General features: G+C 34.8%; 1 protein-coding gene and 1 pseudogene across 1 annotated transcript in view; both read right to left on the reverse strand.

The window, feature by feature from the left end:
• Nucleotides 1-1,459: 1,459 nt before the first annotated feature.
• The window catches only part of LOC121956567, a 38,521-nt gene continuing 18,121 nt past the window's right edge, over nucleotides 1,460-21,859 (reverse strand). The window contains exon 4 of the mRNA XM_042504842.1: nucleotides 1,460-2,035. Coding sequence (XP_042360776.1) covers nucleotides 1,713-2,035 — 323 coding nt within the window. The 3' untranslated portion in view covers nucleotides 1,460-1,712. The remainder of the gene's footprint in view (nucleotides 2,036-21,859) is intronic.
• LOC121957328 lies at nucleotides 12,585-12,762 on the reverse strand (annotated as a pseudogene).

Consider the following 21,859-nt stretch of genomic DNA (forward strand, 5'->3'; position numbering starts at 1 on the left):
TAATATTATTATTATTTTATCAGTTATTTGTTACACTACTAGTTACTGGGAAAAGTAATATTATTACCGTAACACATTCTGTCCAATACTGCTCAGTACTTCCCAGACACGTGCACTTTTGCTAAAACTTTACTATTTAAAAGACTTCTGTATAAATACATATACATATATCCTTTATTTAACCAGGTAAAAGACTCATTGAGATTTAAAATCTCTTTTCTAAGAGTGACCTGGCCAAGAGGGCAGCTTAAAACATGGTTACAACAATAAATACAAACAAATACAACTATCACACAATACAAAGAGCGAGCATAACCTCCAGTTAAAATGCAAAACAGAACAATCACATACAAACAAATGTGCAATTATCAATTTCAGTTAACATTAGAGTAGCAGCCACATTGACTAAGAGAAGTATTTTCTTTTACCTTTTAGGTGACTTAAATTCTCCCCATAGTGATCAGCTCAGACAGTTTCAGGTCCTTCTGTAAGTTATTCCAAGTAGAAGGGGCGGCAAATTTAAAAAAACAGCCTCATGCAAACATGAGAAGTGTTTTTAATAAGAATGTTTTAGCGAACATGCATGTGATTGGGAAGTACTGAAAATATGACTGGATAAATGAGACTTGTATTATACTGCATGAGTTGTGAGTTTGAAAACCAATGTTTTGCTGTATAGCTTTGTTGTTAAACGCGGACACCTACGACTTCACTTCATTCAGAATTTTCTCCAGTTTTGGATTTCTTTTTCACTATGGAGGCTTGAGAGAAAAGCAGACTTTTCCTCCAGAATTCAATGCATTCAATGTGAGTAACTGACAAACATCATTTGTGTGTGAAAAGGAAAACTCCACCCGCAGACACTTCATTCAAGATGTTGAAGAAAGGAACAAATAGTAAAACTGGCTGAAAGAGTGACAAACATAATGCAATATCTGCCAGTGTTTGTTTTGAAACTGTCAGCTGGGGGCGCCATAGTCTGAAATTTTTCCTTAAAAATTGGCTGTAAATGTTTCGGGTGGTCTTTTTCTTATTTCGTTTTTCTAATTTGTATACACAACCTTTGCCCACTCCTGCCCTGAGGACTGTAAGTCACACGTTGTTATTGTCACAACTACATGGATTTTAGTCCTCTCTAGAGATCTTTTTAAAAAAGCATGTGGTGAGTTCTCTCCAGAAGGAATCCATATAATTATACTGAAAGTACTCTTCTTGACTTTACTTTAAACAGTTCTCCGTTTAGGTTTAGATGTTTCCTGCAGGAAGCTCATTGATTGAGAAAGTTTGATAAATTATTTACCATGTAAATAGCCTTTTCTGCTGCAAAGACAGTGAAACTATATCCAAGCAGTACTTGTCGTAATATAGCGGAGATCTGAGAATATTTCTCTTTCACAGCACAACAATGCTATCTTGTTTTCAGAACATCAGAAATATTTCTGTGATGATTTTGGTTTTGTGTTTTATTAAAAATTTGGCACAAGATTCAGCACAGTTTTTTTTGTCTTTTAACAGCACTTTTGTACAGAAAGTACACAAAACTACAAACAGTTTAACATAATATTATTGGACACCAATCTACACCATTAAGACTTGTATAACAACAGGATAGAAAATTTAAAAACTGGTTTAAAAAAAAAAATCTAAAATTGGATTTAAAAATGGAGGAAATTCACCACACTGAAAACACACATGCGCACACAAACACAACCCTACACTGTTTTAGTTGTGACTAATGCAGTGCCACCCAGCTCCGTGGCAGGAAGTGGGATCCTGTGTTCCCTTATTGTGCTGCAGACAGGCAGACCTTGGGTCCATTCTGTCCCAGCATGCTTTGCGGTGTCCCTGCAAGCGGTGGAGCCCTCCTCCCAATTTGAGCCTGTTTGGCTCCCGAGGTGCAGGTGAGGACAGGGTGAAGGGGCCCATGCTGCCCTTAGCAACATGTCTGCCTGGCTGTTTCTCTCTGAGGGTGGTGGATGGATTTTGGCAGATGGCTCTGCTTTATGACGTGGCTCCTGACGCAGTTCTGCATCCTCTGCAACACAGACAACTGAAATTTTAGCGTGTAACTGAATATCAAGATTAAATTCAATGTAAGTGTAATAGGATCTTCTTAAACATAAGTGGAAGCCAGAACTGCAGCACTCATCATGTAGCACTACGTTTAGTCAAGAAAACCATTCAATATACAACGTACAAGAGACAAAAGGAAGCATTATGATTCCATAGTACAAAATACACTATAGCAGTGAATCTCAAAGGGCGTGCAGAGGGTTCATGTTAAGTTGTAAACTGACATTTTTTTCGACATCGTGTACCTAAGCATTTCAGTTTACAATGACTTTTTTTTCACTTTGACTTTTTTAGCATACTATACTATGACTTTTTTTCAGTTGTTACAACATGTGTGCTATGACTTTCTTCATGAAAAGTCATAGTATACATACATACATACTATGCTATGATGTTTTTTTCATGATTTTGAATGTCATAGTAGATTATGATGTTTTTTAGCATTTTGGACCACATAGTATACATGATTTTGGACTAATTGTTTTTTAACAATTTTGGACCACATACTATACTATAACATTTTTTCACGATTTTAGATCACATACTATCCTATGACACATTTTCATTATTTTGGACCACATGCTATAGCATGACCTTTTTTCACGATTTCAGATAATTTTGGCGTGACACATATCAATCAAGTTTTGGGCCGTTTTTGCAGCATCCTATGCTATGGCGTGTCTCGGCACGCAATTTCATGTGGAAAAATGTGGTTTTCAGCTGTTTTTTTGGATATGACATGTTTTGACATTTTTGTGATACTATAGCCTTACCTTATTTTTTGTGGATTTTTCAACATACTATTTTATTGTGTTTTTGGCCCTTTTTGCAAAATCCTTTGCAATGGCATATGTCGCCATGCCATTTTATGTGGTTTAAAGTGGTTTCGGGCAGTTTTTTGGAAATGCCATATTTTGACAGTTTTGCCATACTATAGCCTTGCATTTTTTGTGGATTTTGCAACATGCTATTTGATTGTGTTTTTGGCTGTTTTTGCAAAATCCTATGCAATGGCGTGTTTACGCACGCTATTTTATGTGGTTTAAAGTGGTTTTCAGCAGTTTTTTGGAAAGGTCATATTTTGACAGTTTTGCCATACTATAGCCTTGCATTTTTTGTGGATTTTTCAACATGCTATTTTATTGTGTTTTTGGCCCTTTTTGCAAAATCCTTTGCAATGGCATATGTCGCCATGCTATTTTATGTGGTTTAAAGTGGTTTCGGTCAGTTTTTTGGAAATGCCATATTTTGACAGTTTTGCCATACTATAGCCTTGCATTTTTTGTGGATTTTTCAACATGCTATTTGATTGTGTTTTTGGCTGTTTTTGCAAAATCCTATGCAGTGGCGTGTCTCGGCAAGCTATCTTATGTTATTTAAAGTGGTTTTCAGCAGTTTTTTGGAAAGGTCATATTTTGACAGTTTTGCCATACTATAGCCTTGCATTTTTTGTGGATTTTTCAACATGCTATTTTATTGTGTTTTTGGCCCTTTTTGCAAAATCCTTTGCAATGGCATATGTCGCCATGCCATATTTTATGTGGTTTTAAAGTGGTTTCGGGCAGTTTTTTGGAAATGCCATATTTTGACAGTTTTGCCATACTATAGCCTTGCATTTTTTGTGGATTTTTCAACATGCTATTTGATTGTGTTTTTTGGCTGTTTTTGCAAAATCCTATGCAATGGCATGTTTACGCACGCTATTTTATGTGGTTTAAAGTGGTTTTCAGCAGTTTTTTGGAAAGGTCATATTTTGACAGTTTTGCCATACTATAGCCTTGCATTTTTTGTGGATTTTTCAACATGCTATTTTATTGTGTTTTTGGCCCTTTTTGCAAAATCCTTTGCAATGGCATATGTCGCCATGCCATTTTATGTGGTTTAAAGTGGTTTTCAGCAGTTTTTTGGAAAGGTCATATTTTGACATTTTTGCCATACTATAGCCTTGCATTTTTTGTGGATTTTTCAACATGCTATTTTATTGTGTTTTTTGGCCCTTTTTGCAAAATCCTTTGCAATGGCGTGTGTCGCATGCTTTTTTATGTGGTTTAAAGTGGTTTCAGCAGTTTTTTGGAAATGGTCATATTTTGACATTTTTGCCATACTATAGCCTTGCATTTTTTGTGGATTTTTCAACATGCTATTTGATTGTGTTTTTGGCTGTTTTTGCAAAATCCTATGCAATGGCATGTTTACGCACGCTATTTTATGTGGTTTAAAGTGGTTTCAGCAGTTTTTTGGAAAGGTCATATTTTGACATTTTTGCCATACTATAGCCTTGCATTTTTTGTGGATTTTTCAACATGCTATTTTATTGTGTTTTTGGCCCTTTTTGCAAAATCCTTTGCAATGGCATATGTCGCATGCTATTTTATGTGGTTTAAAGTGGTTTCAGCAGTTTTTTGGAAATGGTCATATTTTGACATTTTTGCCATACTATAGCCTTGCATTTTTTGGTGGATTTTTCAACATGCTATTTTATGTGTTTTTGGCCTTTTTTGCAAAATCCTTTGCAATGGCATATTCGCACATGCTATTTTATGTGTTTTTTTTAAAGTGGTTTCAGCAGTTTTTTGGAAAGGTCATATTTTGACATTTTTGCCATACTATAGCCTTGCATTTTTTGTGGATTTTTCAACATGCTATTTGATTGTGTTTTTGGCTGTTTTTGCAAAATCCTATGCATGGCGTGTCTCGGCAAGCTATTTTATGTGGTTTAAAGTGGTTTTCAGCAGTTTTTTTGGAAAGGTCATATTTTGACATTTTTGCCATACTATAGCCTTGCATTTTTTGTGGATTTTTCAACATGCTATTTTATTGTGTTTTTGGCCCTTTTTTGCAAAATCCTTTGCAATGGCATATTAGTCATGCTATTTTATGTGGTTTAAAGTGGTTTTCAGCAGTTTTTTGGAAATGGTCATATTTTGACATTTTTGCCATACTATAGCCTTGCATTTTTTGTGGATTTTTCAACATGCTATTTTTTGTGTTTTTGGCCCTTTTTGCAAAATCCTTTTTGTGGATTTTTCAACAACATGCTATTTTATTGTGTTTTTGGCCCTTTTTTGCAAAATCCTTTGCAATGGCATATGCGTATTATTTTATGCACGCTGCCATTTTATGTGGTTTAAAGTGGTTTTCAGCAGTTTTTTGGAAAGGTCATATTTTGACATTTTTGCCATACTATAGCCTTGCTTTTTTTGGTGGATTTTTCAACATGCTATTTTATTGTGTTTTTTGGCTGTTTTTTTTTGCAAAATCCTTTGCATGGCGTGTTCGCCATGCTATTTTATGTGGTTTAAAGTGGTTTCAGCAGTTTTTTGGAAATGTCATATTTTGACATTTTTGCCATACTATAGCCTTGCATTTTTTGGTGGATTTTTCAACATGCTATTTTATTGTGTTTTTGGCTGTTTTTGCAAAATCCTTTGCATGGCGTGTTTACGCACGCTATTTTATGTGGTTTAAAGTGGTTTTCAGCAGTTTTTTGGAAAGGTCATATTTTGACATTTTTGCCATACTATAGCCTTGCTTTTTTTGGTGGATTTTTCAACATGCTATTTTATTGTGTTTTTGGCCCTTTTTGCAAAATCCTTTGCAATGGCGTGTGTCGCATGCCATTTTATGTGGTTTAAAGTGGTTTTCAGCAGTTTTTTGGAAAGGTCATATTTTGACATTTTTGCCATACTATAGCCTATGCCTTGCTTTTTTGTGGATTTTTCAACATGCTATTTTATGTGTTTTTGGCCCTTTTTGCAAAATCCTTTGCAATGGCGTGTCTCGCCATGCTATTTTTATGTGGTTTAAAGTGGTTTTCAGCAGTTTTTTGGAAAATGGCATATTTTGACATTTTTGCCATACTATAGCCTTGCATTTTTTGGTGGATTTTTCAACATGCTATTTTATTGTGTTTTTGGCTGTTTTTGCAAAATCCTATGCATGGCGTGTCTCGGCAAGCTATTTTATGTGGTTTTTAAAGTGGTTTTCAGCAGTTTTTTGGAAATGGTCATTTTTGACATTTTTTGCCATACTATAGCCTTGCATTTTTTTGTGGATTTTTCAACATGCTATTTTATGTGTGTTTTGGCCCTTTTTTGCAAAATCCTTTGCAATGGCGTGTTCGCATGCTATTTTATGTGGTTTAAAGTGGTTTCGGGCAGTTTTTTGGAAAATGCATATTTTGACATTTTTGCCATACTATAGCCTTGCTTTTTTTTGTGGATTTTTCAACATGCTATTTTATTGTGTTTTTGGCCCTTTTTGCAAAATCCTTTGCATGGCGTGTATTAGCATGCTATTTTATGTGGTTTAAAGTGGTTTCAGCAGTTTTTTGGAAATGTCATATTTTGACATTTTTGCCATACTATAGCCTTGCTTTTTTTGTGGATTTTTCAACATGCTATTTATGTGTTTTTGGCTGTTTTTGCAAAATCCTTTGCAGCGGCGTGTCTCGGCAAGCTATTTTATGTGTGTTTAAAGTGGTTTTCAGCAGTTTTTTGAAAGGTCATATTTTGACATTTTTGCCATACTATAGCCTTGCATTTTTTGGTGATTTTTTTGGACATGCTATTTTATGTGTTTTTTGGCCCTTTTTGCAAAATCCTTTGCAATGGCGTGTGTCGCATGCCATTTTATGTGGTTTAAAGTGGTTTCAGCAGTTTTTTGAAAATGCATATTTTGACATTTTTGCCATACTATAGCCTTGCTTTTTTTGTGGATTTTTTCAACATGCTATTTTATTTGTTTTTGGCTGTTTTTGCAAAATCCTTTGCATGGCGTGTCTCTCGGCAAGCTATTTTATGTTATTTAAAGTGGTTTTCAGCAGTTTTTTGGAAAGGTCATTTTTTGACATTTTTGCCTATACTATAGCCTTGCATTTTTTGTGGATTTTTCAACATGCTATTTTATGGTGTTTTTGGGCCCTTTTTGCAAAATCCTTTGCCATGGCGTGTCATTAGTCGCACGCTATTTTATGTGGTTTAAAGTGGTTTCGGGCAGTTTTTTGGAAATGCATTTTTGACATTTTTGCCATACTATAGCCTGCTTTTTTTGTGGATTTTTCAACATGCCATTTTTGATGTGTGTTTTTGGCTGTTTTTGCAAAATCCTTTTGCTATGGCGTGTTTACGCACGCTATTTTATGTGGTTTAAAGTGGTTTTCAGCAGTTTTTTGAAAGGTCATTTTTGACATTTTTTTGCCATACTATAGCCTTGCATTTTTTGTGGATTTTTCAACATGCTATTTTATGTGTTTTTGGCCCTTTTTGCAAAATCCTTTGCAATGGCGTGTGTCGCCATGCTATTTTATGTGGTTTAAAGTGGTTTTCAGCAGTTTTTTGGAAAATGGCATTTTTGACATTTTTGCCATACTATAGCCTTGCTTTTTTTGGTGGATTTTTCAACATGCTATTTTATGGTGTTTTTGGCCCTTTTTTGCAAAATCCTTTGCAATGGCGTGTTTCGCACGCTATTTTTTATGTGGTTTAAAGTGTTTTCAGCAGTTTTTTGGAAAGGTCATTTTTGACATTTTTGCCATACTATAGCCTTGCATTTTTTGGTGGATTTTTCAACATGCCATTTTATGTGTTTTTTTGGCCCTTTTTGCAAAATCCTTTGCAATGGCGTGTCTCGCATGCTATTTTATGTGGTTTAAAGTGGTTTCAGCAGTTTTTTGGAAATGGTCATATTTTGACATTTTTGCCATACTATAGCCTTGCTTTTTTTTGTGGATTTTTCAACATGCTATTTTATTGTTGTTTTTGGCTGTTTTTGCAAAATCCTTTGCATGGCATGTGTCTCGCATGCTATTTTAAATGTGGTTTAAAGTGGTTTCAGCAGTTTTTTGGAAATGGCATTTTTGACATTTTTGCCATACTATAGCCTTGCTTTTTTTGGTGGATTTTTTCAACATGCTATTTGATGTGTTTTTGGCTGTTTTTGCAAAATCCTTTGCATGGCGTGTCTCGGCACGCTATTTTATGTGGTTTAAAGTGGTTTTCAGCAGTTTTTTGAAAATGGTCATATTTTGACATTTTTTGCCATACTATAGCCTTGCTTTTTTTTTTGGATTTTTCAACATGCTATTTTATGGTGTTTTTGGCCCTTTTTTGCAAAATCCTTTGCAATGGCGTGTGTCGCCATGCTATTTTATGTGGTTTAAAGTGGTTTCAGCAGTTTTTTTTGGAAATGGCATATTTTGACATTTTTGCCATACTATAGCCTTGCATTTTTTGGTGGATTTTTCAACATGCTATTTGATGTTTTTTTGGCTGTTTTTGCAAAATCCTTTGCAATGGCGTGTTTACGCACGCTATTTTATGTGGTTTAAAGTGGTTTTCAGCAGTTTTTTGGAAAGGTCATTTTTTGACATTTTTGCCATACTATAGCCTTGCTTTTTTTGGTGGATTTTTCAACATGCTATTTTATGTGTTTTTGGCCTTTTTGCAAAATCCTTTGCAATGGCGTGTGTCGCCATGCTATTTTATGTGGTTTAAAGTGGTTTTCAGCAGTTTTTTGGAAAGGTCATATTTTGACATTTTTGCCATACTATAGCCTTGCTTTTTTGGTGGATTTTTCAACATGCTATTTTATGTGTTTTTGGCCCTTTTTGCAAAATCCTTTGCAATGGCGTGTGTCGCACGCTATTTTATGTGGTTTAAAGTGGTTTCAGCAGTTTTTTGGAAATGTCATATTTTGACATTTTTGCCATACTATAGCCTTGCATTTTTTGGTGGATTTTTCAACATGCTATTTTATTGTGTTTTTGGCTGTTTTTGCAAAATCCTTTGCATGGCGTCTCGGCACGCTATTTTATGTGGTTTAAAGTGTTTTTCAGCAGTTTTTTGGAAAGGTCATATTTTGACATTTTTGCCATACTATAGCCTTGCATTTTTTGTGGATTTTTCAACATGCTATTTTATGTGTGTTTTTGGCTGTTTTTGCAAAATCCTTTGCAATGGCATATGTCGCCATGCCACGCTATTTTATGTGGTTTAAAGTGGTTTCCAGCAGTTTTTTGAAAAATGGTCATTTTTGACATTTTTGCCATACTATAGCCTTGCTTTTTTTGGTGGATTTTTCAACATGCTATTTTATGTGTTTTTGGCCCTTTTTTGCAAAATCCTTTGCATGGCGTGTGTCTGGCATGCTATTTTATGTGGTTTAAAGTGGTTTCAGCAGTTTTTTGAAAATGGCATTTTTGACATTTTTGCCATACTATAGCCTTGCATTTTTTTGTGGATTTTTCAACATGCTATTTATGTGTTTTTGGCTGTTTTTGCAAAATCCTTTGCATGGCGTGTCTCGGCACGCTATTTTATGTGGTTTAAAGTGGTTTTCAGCAGTTTTTTGAAAGGGCATATTTTGACATTTTTGCCATACTATAGCCTTGCTTTTTTTGGTGGATTTTTTCAACATGCTATTTTATGTGTTTTTGGCCGTTTTTGCAAAATCCTTTGCAATGGCGTGTTCGCATGCTATTTTTTATGTGGTTTAAAGTGGTTTCAGCAGTTTTTTGGAAATGCCATATTTTGACATTTTTGCCATACTATAGCCTTGCATTTTTTGTGGATTTTTCAACATGCTATTTTATTGTTGTTTTTGGCTGTTTTTGCAAAATCCTTTGCAATGGCGTGTTTACGCACGCTATTTTATGTGGTTTAAAGTGGTTTTCAGCAGTTTTTTGGAAAGGTCATATTTTGACATTTTTGCCATACTATAGCCTTGCATTTTTTGGTGGATTTTTCAACATGCTATTTTATTGTGTTTTTTTGGCCGTTTTTTGCAAAATCCTTTGCATGGCGCGTGTTTCGCCATGCTATTTTATGTGGTTTAAAGTGGTTTTCAGCAGTTTTTTGGAAATGTCATTTTTGACATTTTTGCCATACTATAGCCTTGCATTTTTTGTGGATTTTTCAACATGCTATTTTATGTGTGTTTTTGGCCCTTTTTGCAAAATCCTTTGCAATGGCATGTCTCGCATGCGCTATTTTATGCGGTTTAAAGTGGTTTCGGGCAGTTTTTTGGAAAATGGCATTTTTTGACATTTTTGCCATACTATAGCCTTGCTTTTTTTGTGGATTTTTCAACATGCTATTTGATTGTGTTTTTGGCTGTTTTTGCAAAATCCTTTGCAATGGCGTGTTTTACGCACGCTATTTTAGGTTTAAAGTGTGTTTTCAGCAGTTTTTTGGAAAGGTCATATTTTGACATTTTTGCCATACTATAGCCTTGCTTTTTTTTGGTGGATTTTTCAACATGCTATTTTATTTGTGTTTTTGGCCCTTTTTTGCAAAATCCTTTGCAATGGCGTATCTCGGCATGCTATTTTATGTGGTTTAAAGTGGTTTCAGACAGTTTTTTGGAAAATGGCATATTTTGACATTTTTGCATACTATAGCCTTGCATTTTTTGTGGATTTTTCAACATGCTATTTTATTGTGTGTTTTTTGGCTGTTTTTGCAAAATCCTTTGCAATGGCGTGTCTCGCACGCTATTTTATGTGGTTTAAAGTGGTTTTCAGCAGTTTTTTGGAAAATGGTCATTTTTGACATTTTTGCCATACTATAGCCTTGCTTTTTTTTTGTGGATTTTTCAACATGCCATTTTATGTGTGTTTTTGGCCCTTTTTTGCAAAATCCTTTGCAATGGCGTATGTCTAGCATGCTATTTATGTGGTTTTAAAGTGGTTTCAGCAGTTTTTTGAAAATGGCATTTTTGACATTTTTGCCATACTATAGCCTTGCTTTTTTTTGGATTTTTTTTTCAACATGCTATTTTGATGTTGTTTTTGGCTGTTTTTTTGCAAAATCCTTTGCATGGGCGTGTCTCGGCAAGCTATTTATGTGGTTTAAAGTGGTTTTCAGCAGTTTTTTGGAAATGTCATATTTTGACATTTTTGCCATACTATAGCCTTGCATTTTTTGGGATTTCAACATGCCATTTTATGTGTGTTTTTGGCCCCTTTTTGCAAAATCCTTTGCATGGCGTGTCGCCACGCTATTTTATGTGGTTTAAAGTGGTTTCCAGCAGTTTTTTTTTGAAAATGGCATTTTTGACATTTTTGCCATACTATAGCCTTGCTTTTTTTGTGGATTTTTCAACATGCCATTTTATGTTGTTTTTGGCTGTTTTTGCAAAATCCTATGCAATGGCGTGTTTGCACGCTATTTTATGTGGTTTAAAGTGGTTTTCAGCAGTTTTTTGAAAATGGTCATTTTTGACATTTTTGCCATACTATAGCCTTGCTTTTTTGGTGGATTTTTGGAACATGCTATTTATGTTGTTTTTTGGGCCGTTTTTGCAAAATCCTTGTGCCATGGCGTTTATTAGCACGCTATTTTATGTGGTTTAAAGTGGTTTTCAGCAGTTTTTTGGAGAGGTCATATTTTGACATTTTTACCAAGCCATACTATAGCCTTGCTTTTTTGGTGGATTTTTCAACATGCTATTTGGTGTGTTTTTGGCCGTTTTTGCAAAATCCTTTGCTATGGCATGTTTTACACACGCTATTTTATGTGGTTTTAAAGTGGTTTTCAGCACAGTTTTTTGGAGAGGTCATTTTTTGACATTTTTGCCATACAATAGCCTTGCAGTTTTTTTTGGATTTTTCAACATGGTATTTTATGGTGTTTTTGGCCGTTTTTGCAAAAAAATCTTTGCAATGGCGTGTTAGCACGCTATTTTATGTGGTTTAAAAGTGGTTTTCAGCACATTTTTGGAAAGGTCATTTTTGACATTTTTGCCATACTATAGCCTTGCATTTTTTTTTTGGTGGATTTTTCAACATGCCATTTTATTGTGTTTTTGGCTGTTTTTGCAAAATCCTTTGCATGGCGTGTCTCGGCACGCTATTTTATGTGGTTTAAAGTGGTTTTCAGCAGTTTTTTTTTGGAGAGGTCATTTTTTGACATTTTTGCCATACTATAGCCTTGCTTTTTTGGTGGATTTTTTCAACATGCTAAAATGTGTTTTTGGCCGTTTTTTTGCAAAATCCTTTGCTATGGCGTGTTTTAGCACGCTATTTTATGTGGTTTAAAGTGGTTTTCAGCAGTTTTTTGGAAAGGTCATTTTTGACATTTTTGCCATACTATAGCCTTGCATTTTTGGTGGATTTTTGGACATTTCAACATGCTATTTGTTGTTTTGGCCGTTTTTTTTGCAAAATCCTTTGCAATGGCATGTTTACACATGCTATTTTTGTGGTTTAAAGTGGTTTCTTTGCATCGCACTGCACCTTTTCGCCAGACGGCATTTTTGACATTTTTGAGACAAACGAGCCTTGCTTTTTTTGGGGATTTTTGGACATGCCATTTGACCGCAGGATTTTTTTCCGGCTTATTTGCAAAATTTTTGCCATGGGCCTCCTCGCACCAGCTATTTGCGTTGCATGTGGTTTCCGGACGCAATGGCACCTGGGCAGTTTTTTGGGAATTCGTTCAAATGCATTTTTGACATTTTTTGCCATGAGATAGCATTTTTTGCATTTTTTTTTGGCTTTTGGAAACATGCCAAGGCTGTTTTTTAGGGCAAAAATTTGCAAAATGGGGCAATGGCCCTGTTCGGCACTGCCAAAAAAAATGTGGTTTAAAATGTTTTCCCAGTTTTTTGAGAGGACGTATTTTTTTTGCATATTAAACTGATAAGAACAGATTGCTACACTTGATCTTAGCCAAAAGGCCGAGAAGCGTGACCCCCCCCAAGCGCTTGCTGCCCAGTGCAACCTTGCTATTGCGTGTCTCGGCGCGGTCTCACTTGGCGGTGCCGTTTCTCCATTGGGCACGAGAATGGCTGCTTGCGCATGAAAATCCACCCATAAATAGCCCGCCCGTATAGTATGGCTTTTTGGACATGTCTCGGCTTTTTTGGCTGTTTTTGCAAAATGCACAAGGCTCAAAAATGGCTGGAAAACCTTTAAACATAGTTCAACTCAGTGGTGTTCCTCTCCACGGAAGTTTTAGTAAATGGCGAAAGACATTTTTGCGCTATGAAAGCAAAATCCAGAGCATGTACAGTTAAATATGGATTTTATGTGGTTTTTGCTGTTTCCAGGCAAAAACGCTCAAAAATGAGCCTCGCTTTGCAAAAAACTGCCAAATAGTGCCATTTTTTTTTTTTAGCATTTTTTGAAATGCCATTTTTGAAGGTTTTGCCATTATGTAAAATACATTTTGGTAACAAGTCCCCCACTTGGGACTGCCACCCCATTGATACGTTTGTCTCTTCACGTATTGTAAAATGCTAAAAGTTTACTGGCAAAAATGTCTACAGTCCAAGTTTAAAAGAGTAGGTTCCAGTTTCTTCCAGCAAAGTTTTTCTTTGTCATTTTTGACATTTTTAATAGCCATCACTATAGCTGCTTTACGTTGGTCAGGATTTTTTCAACATGCCATTTTCATGAAAAACCCGGGTCTTTTGCAAAATTTTTGCAAACAGCGTGCCGGAAGCACACGCTATTTTAAATCCCTTTTAAAGTGGTTTTCAGCAGTTTTTTGGAGAGGTCATTTTTGACATTTTTTTCCATACTATAGCCTTGCATTTTTTGTGTGGATTTTTCAACATGCCATTTTATGTGTTTTTGGCCTTTTTTGCAAAATCCTCTTTGCAATGGCGTGTTTACGCACGCTATTTTTTGTGGTTTAAAGTGGTTTCAGCAGTTTTTTGGAAATGCATATTTTGACATTTTTGCCATACTATAGCCTTGCAAAAAAAGGATTTTTCAACATGCCATTTGTTTTTTGGCAAACGTTTTTTGCAAAATCCTTTGCAATGGCGTGTTTTACGCACGCTATTTTATGTGGTTTAAAGTGGTTTTCAGCAGTTTTTTGGAAAGGTCATATTTTGACATTTTTGCCATACTATAGCCTTGCAAAATTTTGGTGGATTTTTCAACATGCCATTTTATGGTGTTTTTGGCTTTTTGCAAAATCCTTTGCAATGGAGTGTTTACGCATGCTATTTTATGTGGTTTAAAGTGGTTTTCAGGCAGTTTTTTGGAAATGGCCATATTTTGACATTTTGCCATACTATAGCCTTGCAAAGGATTTTGGTGGATTTTTTCAAACATGCTATTTTATTGTGTTTTTGGACTGTTTTTTGCAAAATCCTTTGCAATGGCGTGTTTACGCACGCTATTTTTTATGTGGTGCCATTTAAAGTGGTTTTCAGCAGTTTTTTGGAAAGGTCATATTTTGACATTTTTTAAAAATGCCATACTATAGCCTTGCATTTTTGGTGGATTTTTCAACATGCCATTTTCAATTTTATTGTGTTTTTGGACGTTTTTGCAAAATCCTTTGCAATGGCGTGTTTCGCACGCTATTTTATGTGGTTTAAAGTGGTTTTCAGCAAAAAAGGAAAGGTCATATTTTGACATTTTTGCCATACTATATGCTTGCATTTTTTGTGGATTTTTCAACATGCTATTTTTATGTGTTTTTGGCTGTTTTTGCAAAATAGCGTGCTTTGCACGGCGTGTCTCGGCAAGCTATCTTATTTTGTTTTAAAGTGGTTTTCAGCAGTTTTTTTGGAGAGGTCATATTTTGACAAAAATTCCATACTATAGCCTTGCTATTTTTGGGGGATTTTTTCAACATGCCATTTTTGATTGTGTTTTTGGCCGTTTTTGCAAAATCCTTTGCAATGCGTGCCGTCGCACACCATTTTATGTGGTTTAAAGTGGTTTTGAGCAGCCAAAAACAACATTTTTGACATTTTTGCCATACTATAGCCTTGCATTTTTTGTGGCAAACTGTCAAAAAAGCCATTTTCAAAAAACTGCTAAAAACCACTTTAAACTACATAAAATAGCGTGCCGAGACACACCATAGCAAAGGATGTTGAAAAAAACAGCCAAAAAACAACATTAAATAGCATGTCCAAATCCATCAAAAAAAGCAAGGCTATAGTATGGCAAAAATGTCAAAAATGCCATTTTCAAAAAACTGCTAAAAACCACTTTAAACCACATAAAATAGTGTGCTGAGACACGCCATAGCAAAAGATTTTGCAAAAATAGCCAAAAACAACATAAAATAGCATATCCAAAAATCCACTAAAAACGTAAGGCTATAGTATGGCAAAAATGTCAAAAGATGCCATTTTCAAAAAACTGCTACAAACCATTTTAAACCACATGAAATAGCGTGCCGAGACACACCATAGCAAAGGGTTTTGCAAAAATAGCCATAAACAACATTAAATAGCATGTCCAAAAATCCACCAAAAAAAGCAAGGCTATATAGTATGGCAAAAATGTCAAAAATGCCATTTTCAAAAAACTGCTAAAAAACCATTTTAAACCACATAAAATAGCGTGCCGTAAACACGCCATAGCAAAGGATTTTGCAAAAACAGCCATAAACAACATAAATAGCATGTCCAAAAATCCACCAAAAATGCAAGGCTATAGTATGGCAAAAATGTCAAAAAATGCCATTTTCAAAAAACTGCTGAAAACCACTTTAAACCACATAAAATAGCGTGCCTAAAACACGCCATAGCAAAGGATGTTGAAAAAAGCCAATAAACAACATTTAATAGCATGTCCAAAAATCCACCAAAAATGCAAGCTATAGTATGGCAAAAATGTCAAAAATGCCATTTTCAAAAAACTGCTACAAACCATTTTAAACCACACATAAAATAGCGTGCCTAAAAACGCCATAGCAAAGGATGTTGAAAAAATAGCCATAAAAACAGCATTTAATAGCATGTCCAAAAATCCACCAAAAATGCAAGGCTATAGTATGGCAAAAATGTCAAAAATGCCATTTTCAAAAAACTGCTAAAAACCACTTTAAACCACATAAAATAATAGTGCTGAGACACATGCCATAGCAAAGGATTTTGCAAAAATAGCCAAAAACAACATGTAAATAGCATGTCCAAAAATCCACTAAAAACGTAAGGCTATAGTATGGCAAAAATGTCAAAAATGCCATTTTCAAAAAAACTGCTACAAACCATTTTAAACCACATGAAATAGCGTGCCGAGACACACCATAGAAAAGGATTTTGCAAAAACAGCCATAAAACAACATTAAATAGCATGTCCAAAAATCCACCAAAAAAATGCAAGGCTATAGTATGGCAAAAATGTCAAAAATGCCATTTTCAAAAAACTGCTAAAAACCATTTTAAACCACATAAAATAGTGTGCTGAGACACGCCATAGCAAAGGATGTTGCAAAAACAGCCATAAAAAAAACAACATTAAATAGCATGTCCAAAAATCCACCAAAAATGCAAGGCTATAGTATGGCAAAAATGTCAAAAATGCCATTTTCAAAAAACTGCTAAAAAACACTTTAAACCACATAAAATAGCATGCTGAGACATGCCATAGCAAAAGATTTTGCAAAAAACAGCCAAAAACAACAGTAAATAGCATGTCCAAAAATCCACTAAAAACGTAAGGCTATAGTATGGCAAAAATGTCAAAAGATGCCATTTTCAAAAAAACTGCTACAAACCATTTTAAACCACATCAAATAGCGTGCCGAGACACACCATAGCAAAGGGTGTTTGCAAAAACAGCCATAAACAACATGAAATAGCATGTCCAAAAATCCACCAAAAATGCAAGGCTATAGTATGGCAAAAATGTCAAAAATGCCATTTTCAAAAAACTGCTAAAAACCACTTTAAACCACATAAAATAGTGTGCTGAGACACGCCATAGCAAAAGATTTTGCAAAAATAGCCAAAAAAAACAGTAAATAGCATGTCCAAAAATCCACCAAAAATGCAAGGCTATAGTATGGCAAAAATGTCAAAAATGCCATTTTCAAAAAACTGCTACAAACCACTTTTAAACCACATGAAATAGCGTGCCGAGACACGCCATAGCAAAGGATGTTGCAAAAACAGCCAAAAAACAACATTTTAATAGCATGTCCAAAAATCCACCAAAAAAGCAAGGCTATAGTATGGCAAAAATGTCAAAAATGCCATTTTCAAAAAACTGCTAAAAACCACTTTAAACCACATGAAATAGCGTGCCTCAAAAACGCCATAGCAAAGGATGTTGAAAAACAGCTATAAACAGCATTTAATAGCATGTCCAAAAATCCACCAAAAAAAGCAAGGCTATAGTATGGCAAAAATGTCAAAAATGCCATTTTCAAAAAACTGCTAAAAACCATTTAAAACACATAAAATAGCGTGCCGAGACACGCCATAGCAAAGGATGTTTGCAAAAACAGCCAAAAACAACATTAAATAGCATGTCCAAAAATCCACCAAAAAAAAAATGCAAGGCTATAGTATGGCAAAAATGTCAAAAATGCCATTTTCAAAAAACTGCTAAAAAACCACTTTAAACTACATAAAATAGCGTGCCGAGACACACCATAGCAAAGGATGTTGAAAAAAACAGCCTAAAACAACATGAAATAGCATGTCCAAAAATCCACCAAAAAAAGCAAGGCTATAGTATGGCAAAAATGTCAAAAATGCCATTTTCAAAAAACTGCTAAAAACCACTTTAAACTACATAAAATAGCGTGCCGAGACACACCATAGAAAAAGGATTTTGCAAAAACAGCCATAAACAACATTAAATAGCATGTCCAAAAATCCACCAAAAATGCAAGGCTATAGTATGGCAAAAATGTCAAAAATGCCATTTTCAAAAAACTGCTAAAAACACTTTTAAACCACATAAAATAGCGTGCCGAGACACGCCATAGCAAAGGATGTTGCAAAAACAGCCATAAACAACATTAAATAGCATGTCCAAAAATCTACCAAAAATGCAAGGCTATAGTATGGCAAAAATGTCAAAAAATGCCATTTTCAAAAAACTGCTGAAAACCACTTTAAACCACATAAAATAGCGTGCCTAAAAACGCCATAGCAAAGGATGTTGAAAAACAGCTATAAACAACATTTAATAGCATGTCCAAAAATCCACCAAAAATGCAAGCCTATAGTATGGCAAAAATGTCAAAAATGCCATTTTCAAAAAACTGCTAAAAACCATTTTAAAACCACATAAAATAGCATGCCTAAAACGCCATAGCAAAGAATGTTGCAAAAAAGCCATAAACAGCATTTAATAGCATGTCCAAAAATCCACCAAAAATGCAAGGCTATAGTATGGCAAAAATGTCAAAAATGCCATTTTCAAAAAACTGCTAAAAAAACCACTTTAAACCACATAAAATAGTGTGCTGAGACACGCCATAGCAAAGGAGATTTGCAAAAATAGCCAAAAACAACAGTAAATTGCATGTCCAAAAAATCCACTAAAAACATAAGGCTATAGTATGGCAAAAATGTCAAAAGATGCCATTTTCAAAAAACTGCTACAAACCATTTTAAACCACATGAAATAGCGTGCCGAGACACGCCACAGCAAAGGATGTTGCAAAAATAGCCATAAACAACATTTAATATGCATGTCCAAAAATCCACCAAAAATGCAAGGCTATAGTATGGCAAAACTGTCAAAAATGCCATTTTCAAAAAATGGCTGCTGAAAACCACTTTAAACCACATAAAATAGTGTGCTGAGACACGCCATAGCAAAAGATTTTGCAAAAACAGCCAAAAACAACAGTAAATTGCATGTCCAAAAATCCACTAAAAACGCAAGGCTATAGTATGGCAAAAATGTCAAAAATGCCATTTTCAAAAAACTGCTACAAACCATTTTAAACCACATGAAATAGCGCGTGCCGAGACATGCCACATAGCAAAGGATGTTGCAAAAACAGCCATAAACAACATTAAATAGCATGTCCAAAAATCCACCAAAAATGCAAGCTATAGTATGGCAAAACTGTCAAAAATGCCATTTTCAAAAAACTGCTACAAACCATTTTAAACCACATGAAATAGTGTGCCGAGACACGCCATAGCAAAGGATGTTGCAAAAACAGCCATAAACAGCATTTAAATAGCATGTCCAAAAATCCACCAAAAATGCAAGGCTATAGTATGGCAAAAATGTCAAAAATGCCATTTTCAAAAAACTGCAAAAAACCACTTTAAACTACATAAAATAGCGTGCTGAGACACGCCATAGAAAAAGATTTTGCAAAAATAGCCAAAAACACAGTAAATAGCATGTCCAAAAATCCACTAAAAAAAAGTAAGGCTATAGTATGGCAAAAATGTCAAAAGATGCCATTTTCAAAAAACTGCTACAAACCATTTTAAACCACATGAAATAGCGTGCTGAGACACACCACAGAAAAGGATGTTGCAAAAACAGCCATAAACAACATGAAATAGCATGTCCAAAAATCCACCAAAAAAAGCAAGGCTATAGTATGGCACAACTGTCAAAAATGCCATTTTCAAAAAACAGCTAAAAAACATTTTAAACCACATGAAATAGTGTGCCTAAAAACGCCATGGCAAAGGATGTTGCAAAAACAGCCATAAACAACATGAAATAGCATGTCCAAAAATCTACCAAAAATGCAAGGCTATAGTATGGCAAAAATGTCAAAAATGCCATTTTCAAAAAACTGCTAAAAAACACTTTAAAACCACATAAAATAGTGTGCTGAGACACGCCATAGCAAAAGATTTTGCAAAAATAGCCAAAAACAACAGTAAATAGCATGTCCAAAAATCTACCAAAAATGCAAGGCTATAGTATGGCAAAAATGTCAAAAGATGCCATTTTCAAAAAACTGCTACAAACCATTTTAAACCACTGAAATAGCGTGCCGAGACACGCCACAGCAAAGGATGTTGTAAAAACAGCCATAAACAACATTTAATAGCATGTCCAAAAATCCACCAAAAATGCAAGGCTATAGTATGGCAAAAATGTCAAAAGATGCCATTTTCAAAAAACGGCTACAAACCATTTTAAACCACATGAAATAGTGTGCCGAGACACGCCATAGCAAGGGATGTTGCAAAAACAGCCATAAACAGCAGTTAATAGCATGTCCAAAAATCCACCAAAAATGCAAGGCTATAGTATGGAAAAACTGTCAAAAATGCCATTTTCAAAAAACTGCTAAAAAAACACTTTAAACTACATAAAATAGCGTGCCGAGACACACCATAGCAGAGGATGTTGAAAAAACAGCCTAAAAACAACATGAAATAGCATGTCCAAAAATCCATCAAAAAAATGCAAGGCTATAGTATGGCAAAACTGTCAAAATTGTCATTTTCAAAAAACTGCTGCTGAAAACCACTTTAAACAACATGAAATAGCGTGCCTAAAAACGCCATAGCAAAGGATGTTGAAACACAGCTATAAACAGCATTTAATAGCATGTCCAAAAATCCACCAAAAATGCAAGGCTATAGTATGGCAAAAATGTCAAAAATGCCATTTTCAAAAAACGGCTAAAAACCATTTTAAACCACATAAAATAGTGTGCTGAGACACGCCATAGCAAACGATTTTGCAAAAATAGCCAAAAACAACAGTAAATAGCATATCCAAAAATCCACTAAAAAACGTAAGGCTATACTATGGCAAAAATGTCAAAAAATGCCATTATCAAAAAAATGCTAAAAACCCTTTTAAAACACATAAAATAGCGTGCCGAGGCACACCATAGCAAAGGATGTTGTAAAAACAGCCATAAACAACATTAAATAGCATGTCCAAAAATCTACCAAAAATGCAAGCCTATAGTATGGCAAAAATGTCAAAAATGCCATTTTCAAAAAACTGCTAAAAGCCATTTTAAACCACAAAAAATAGCGTGCCTAAAAACGGCATGGCAAAGGATGTTGCAAAAACAGCTATTAACAACATTAAATAGCATGTCCAAAAATCTACCAAAAATGCAAGGCTATAGTATGGCAAAAAATGTCAAAAGCTGCCATTTTCATAAAACTGCTGAAAACCACTTTAAACTACATAAAATAGCGTGCCTAAAAACGCCATAGCAAAGAATGTAGAAAAAAAACCATAAACAGCATTTAATAGCATGTTGTAAAATCCACCAAAAAATGCAAGGCTATAGTATGGCAAAACTGTCAAAAATGCCATTTTCAAAAAACTGCTGAAAACCACTTTAAACCACATAAAATAGCGTGCCTAAAAACGCCATAGCAAAGGATGTTGCAAAAACGGCCATAAACAGCATTTAATAGCATGTCCAAAAATCCACCAAAAATGCAAGGCTATAGTATGTATGGCAAAAATGTCAAAAGATGCCATTTTCAAAAAACTGCTACAAACCATTTTAAACCACATGAAATAGTGTGCCGAGACACACCATAGCAAAGGATGTTGAAACACAGCTATAAACAGCATTTAATAGCATGTCCAAAAATCCACCAAAAATGCAAGGCTATACTATGGCAAAAATGTCAAAAAATGCCATTATCAAAAAAATGCTAAAAACCCTTTTAAACAACATAAAATAGCGTGCCGAGGCACACCCATAGCAAAGGATGTTGTAAAAAACAGCCATAAACAACATTAAATAGCATGTCCAAAAATCTACCAAAAATGCAAGCCTATAGTATGGCAAAAATGTCAAAAATGCCATTTTCAAAAACTGCTAAAAGCCATTTTAAACCACAAAAAATAGCGTGCCTAAAAACGGCATGGCAAAGGATGTTGCAAAAACAGCTATTAACAACATTAAATAGCATGTCCAAAAATCTACCAAAAATGCAAGGCTATAGTATGGCAAAAAATGTCAAAAGCTGCCATTTTCATAAAACTGCTGAAAACCACTTTAAACTACATAAAATAGCGTGCCTAAAAACGCCATAGCAAAGAATGTAGAAAAAAAAAACATAAAACAGCATTTAATAGCATGTTGTAAAATCCACCAAAAATGCAAGGCTATAG

This window comes from Plectropomus leopardus, chromosome 17, assembly GCF_008729295.1.
Source record: "Plectropomus leopardus isolate mb chromosome 17, YSFRI_Pleo_2.0, whole genome shotgun sequence".
Lineage (NCBI taxonomy): Eukaryota > Metazoa > Chordata > Actinopteri > Perciformes > Serranidae > Plectropomus > Plectropomus leopardus.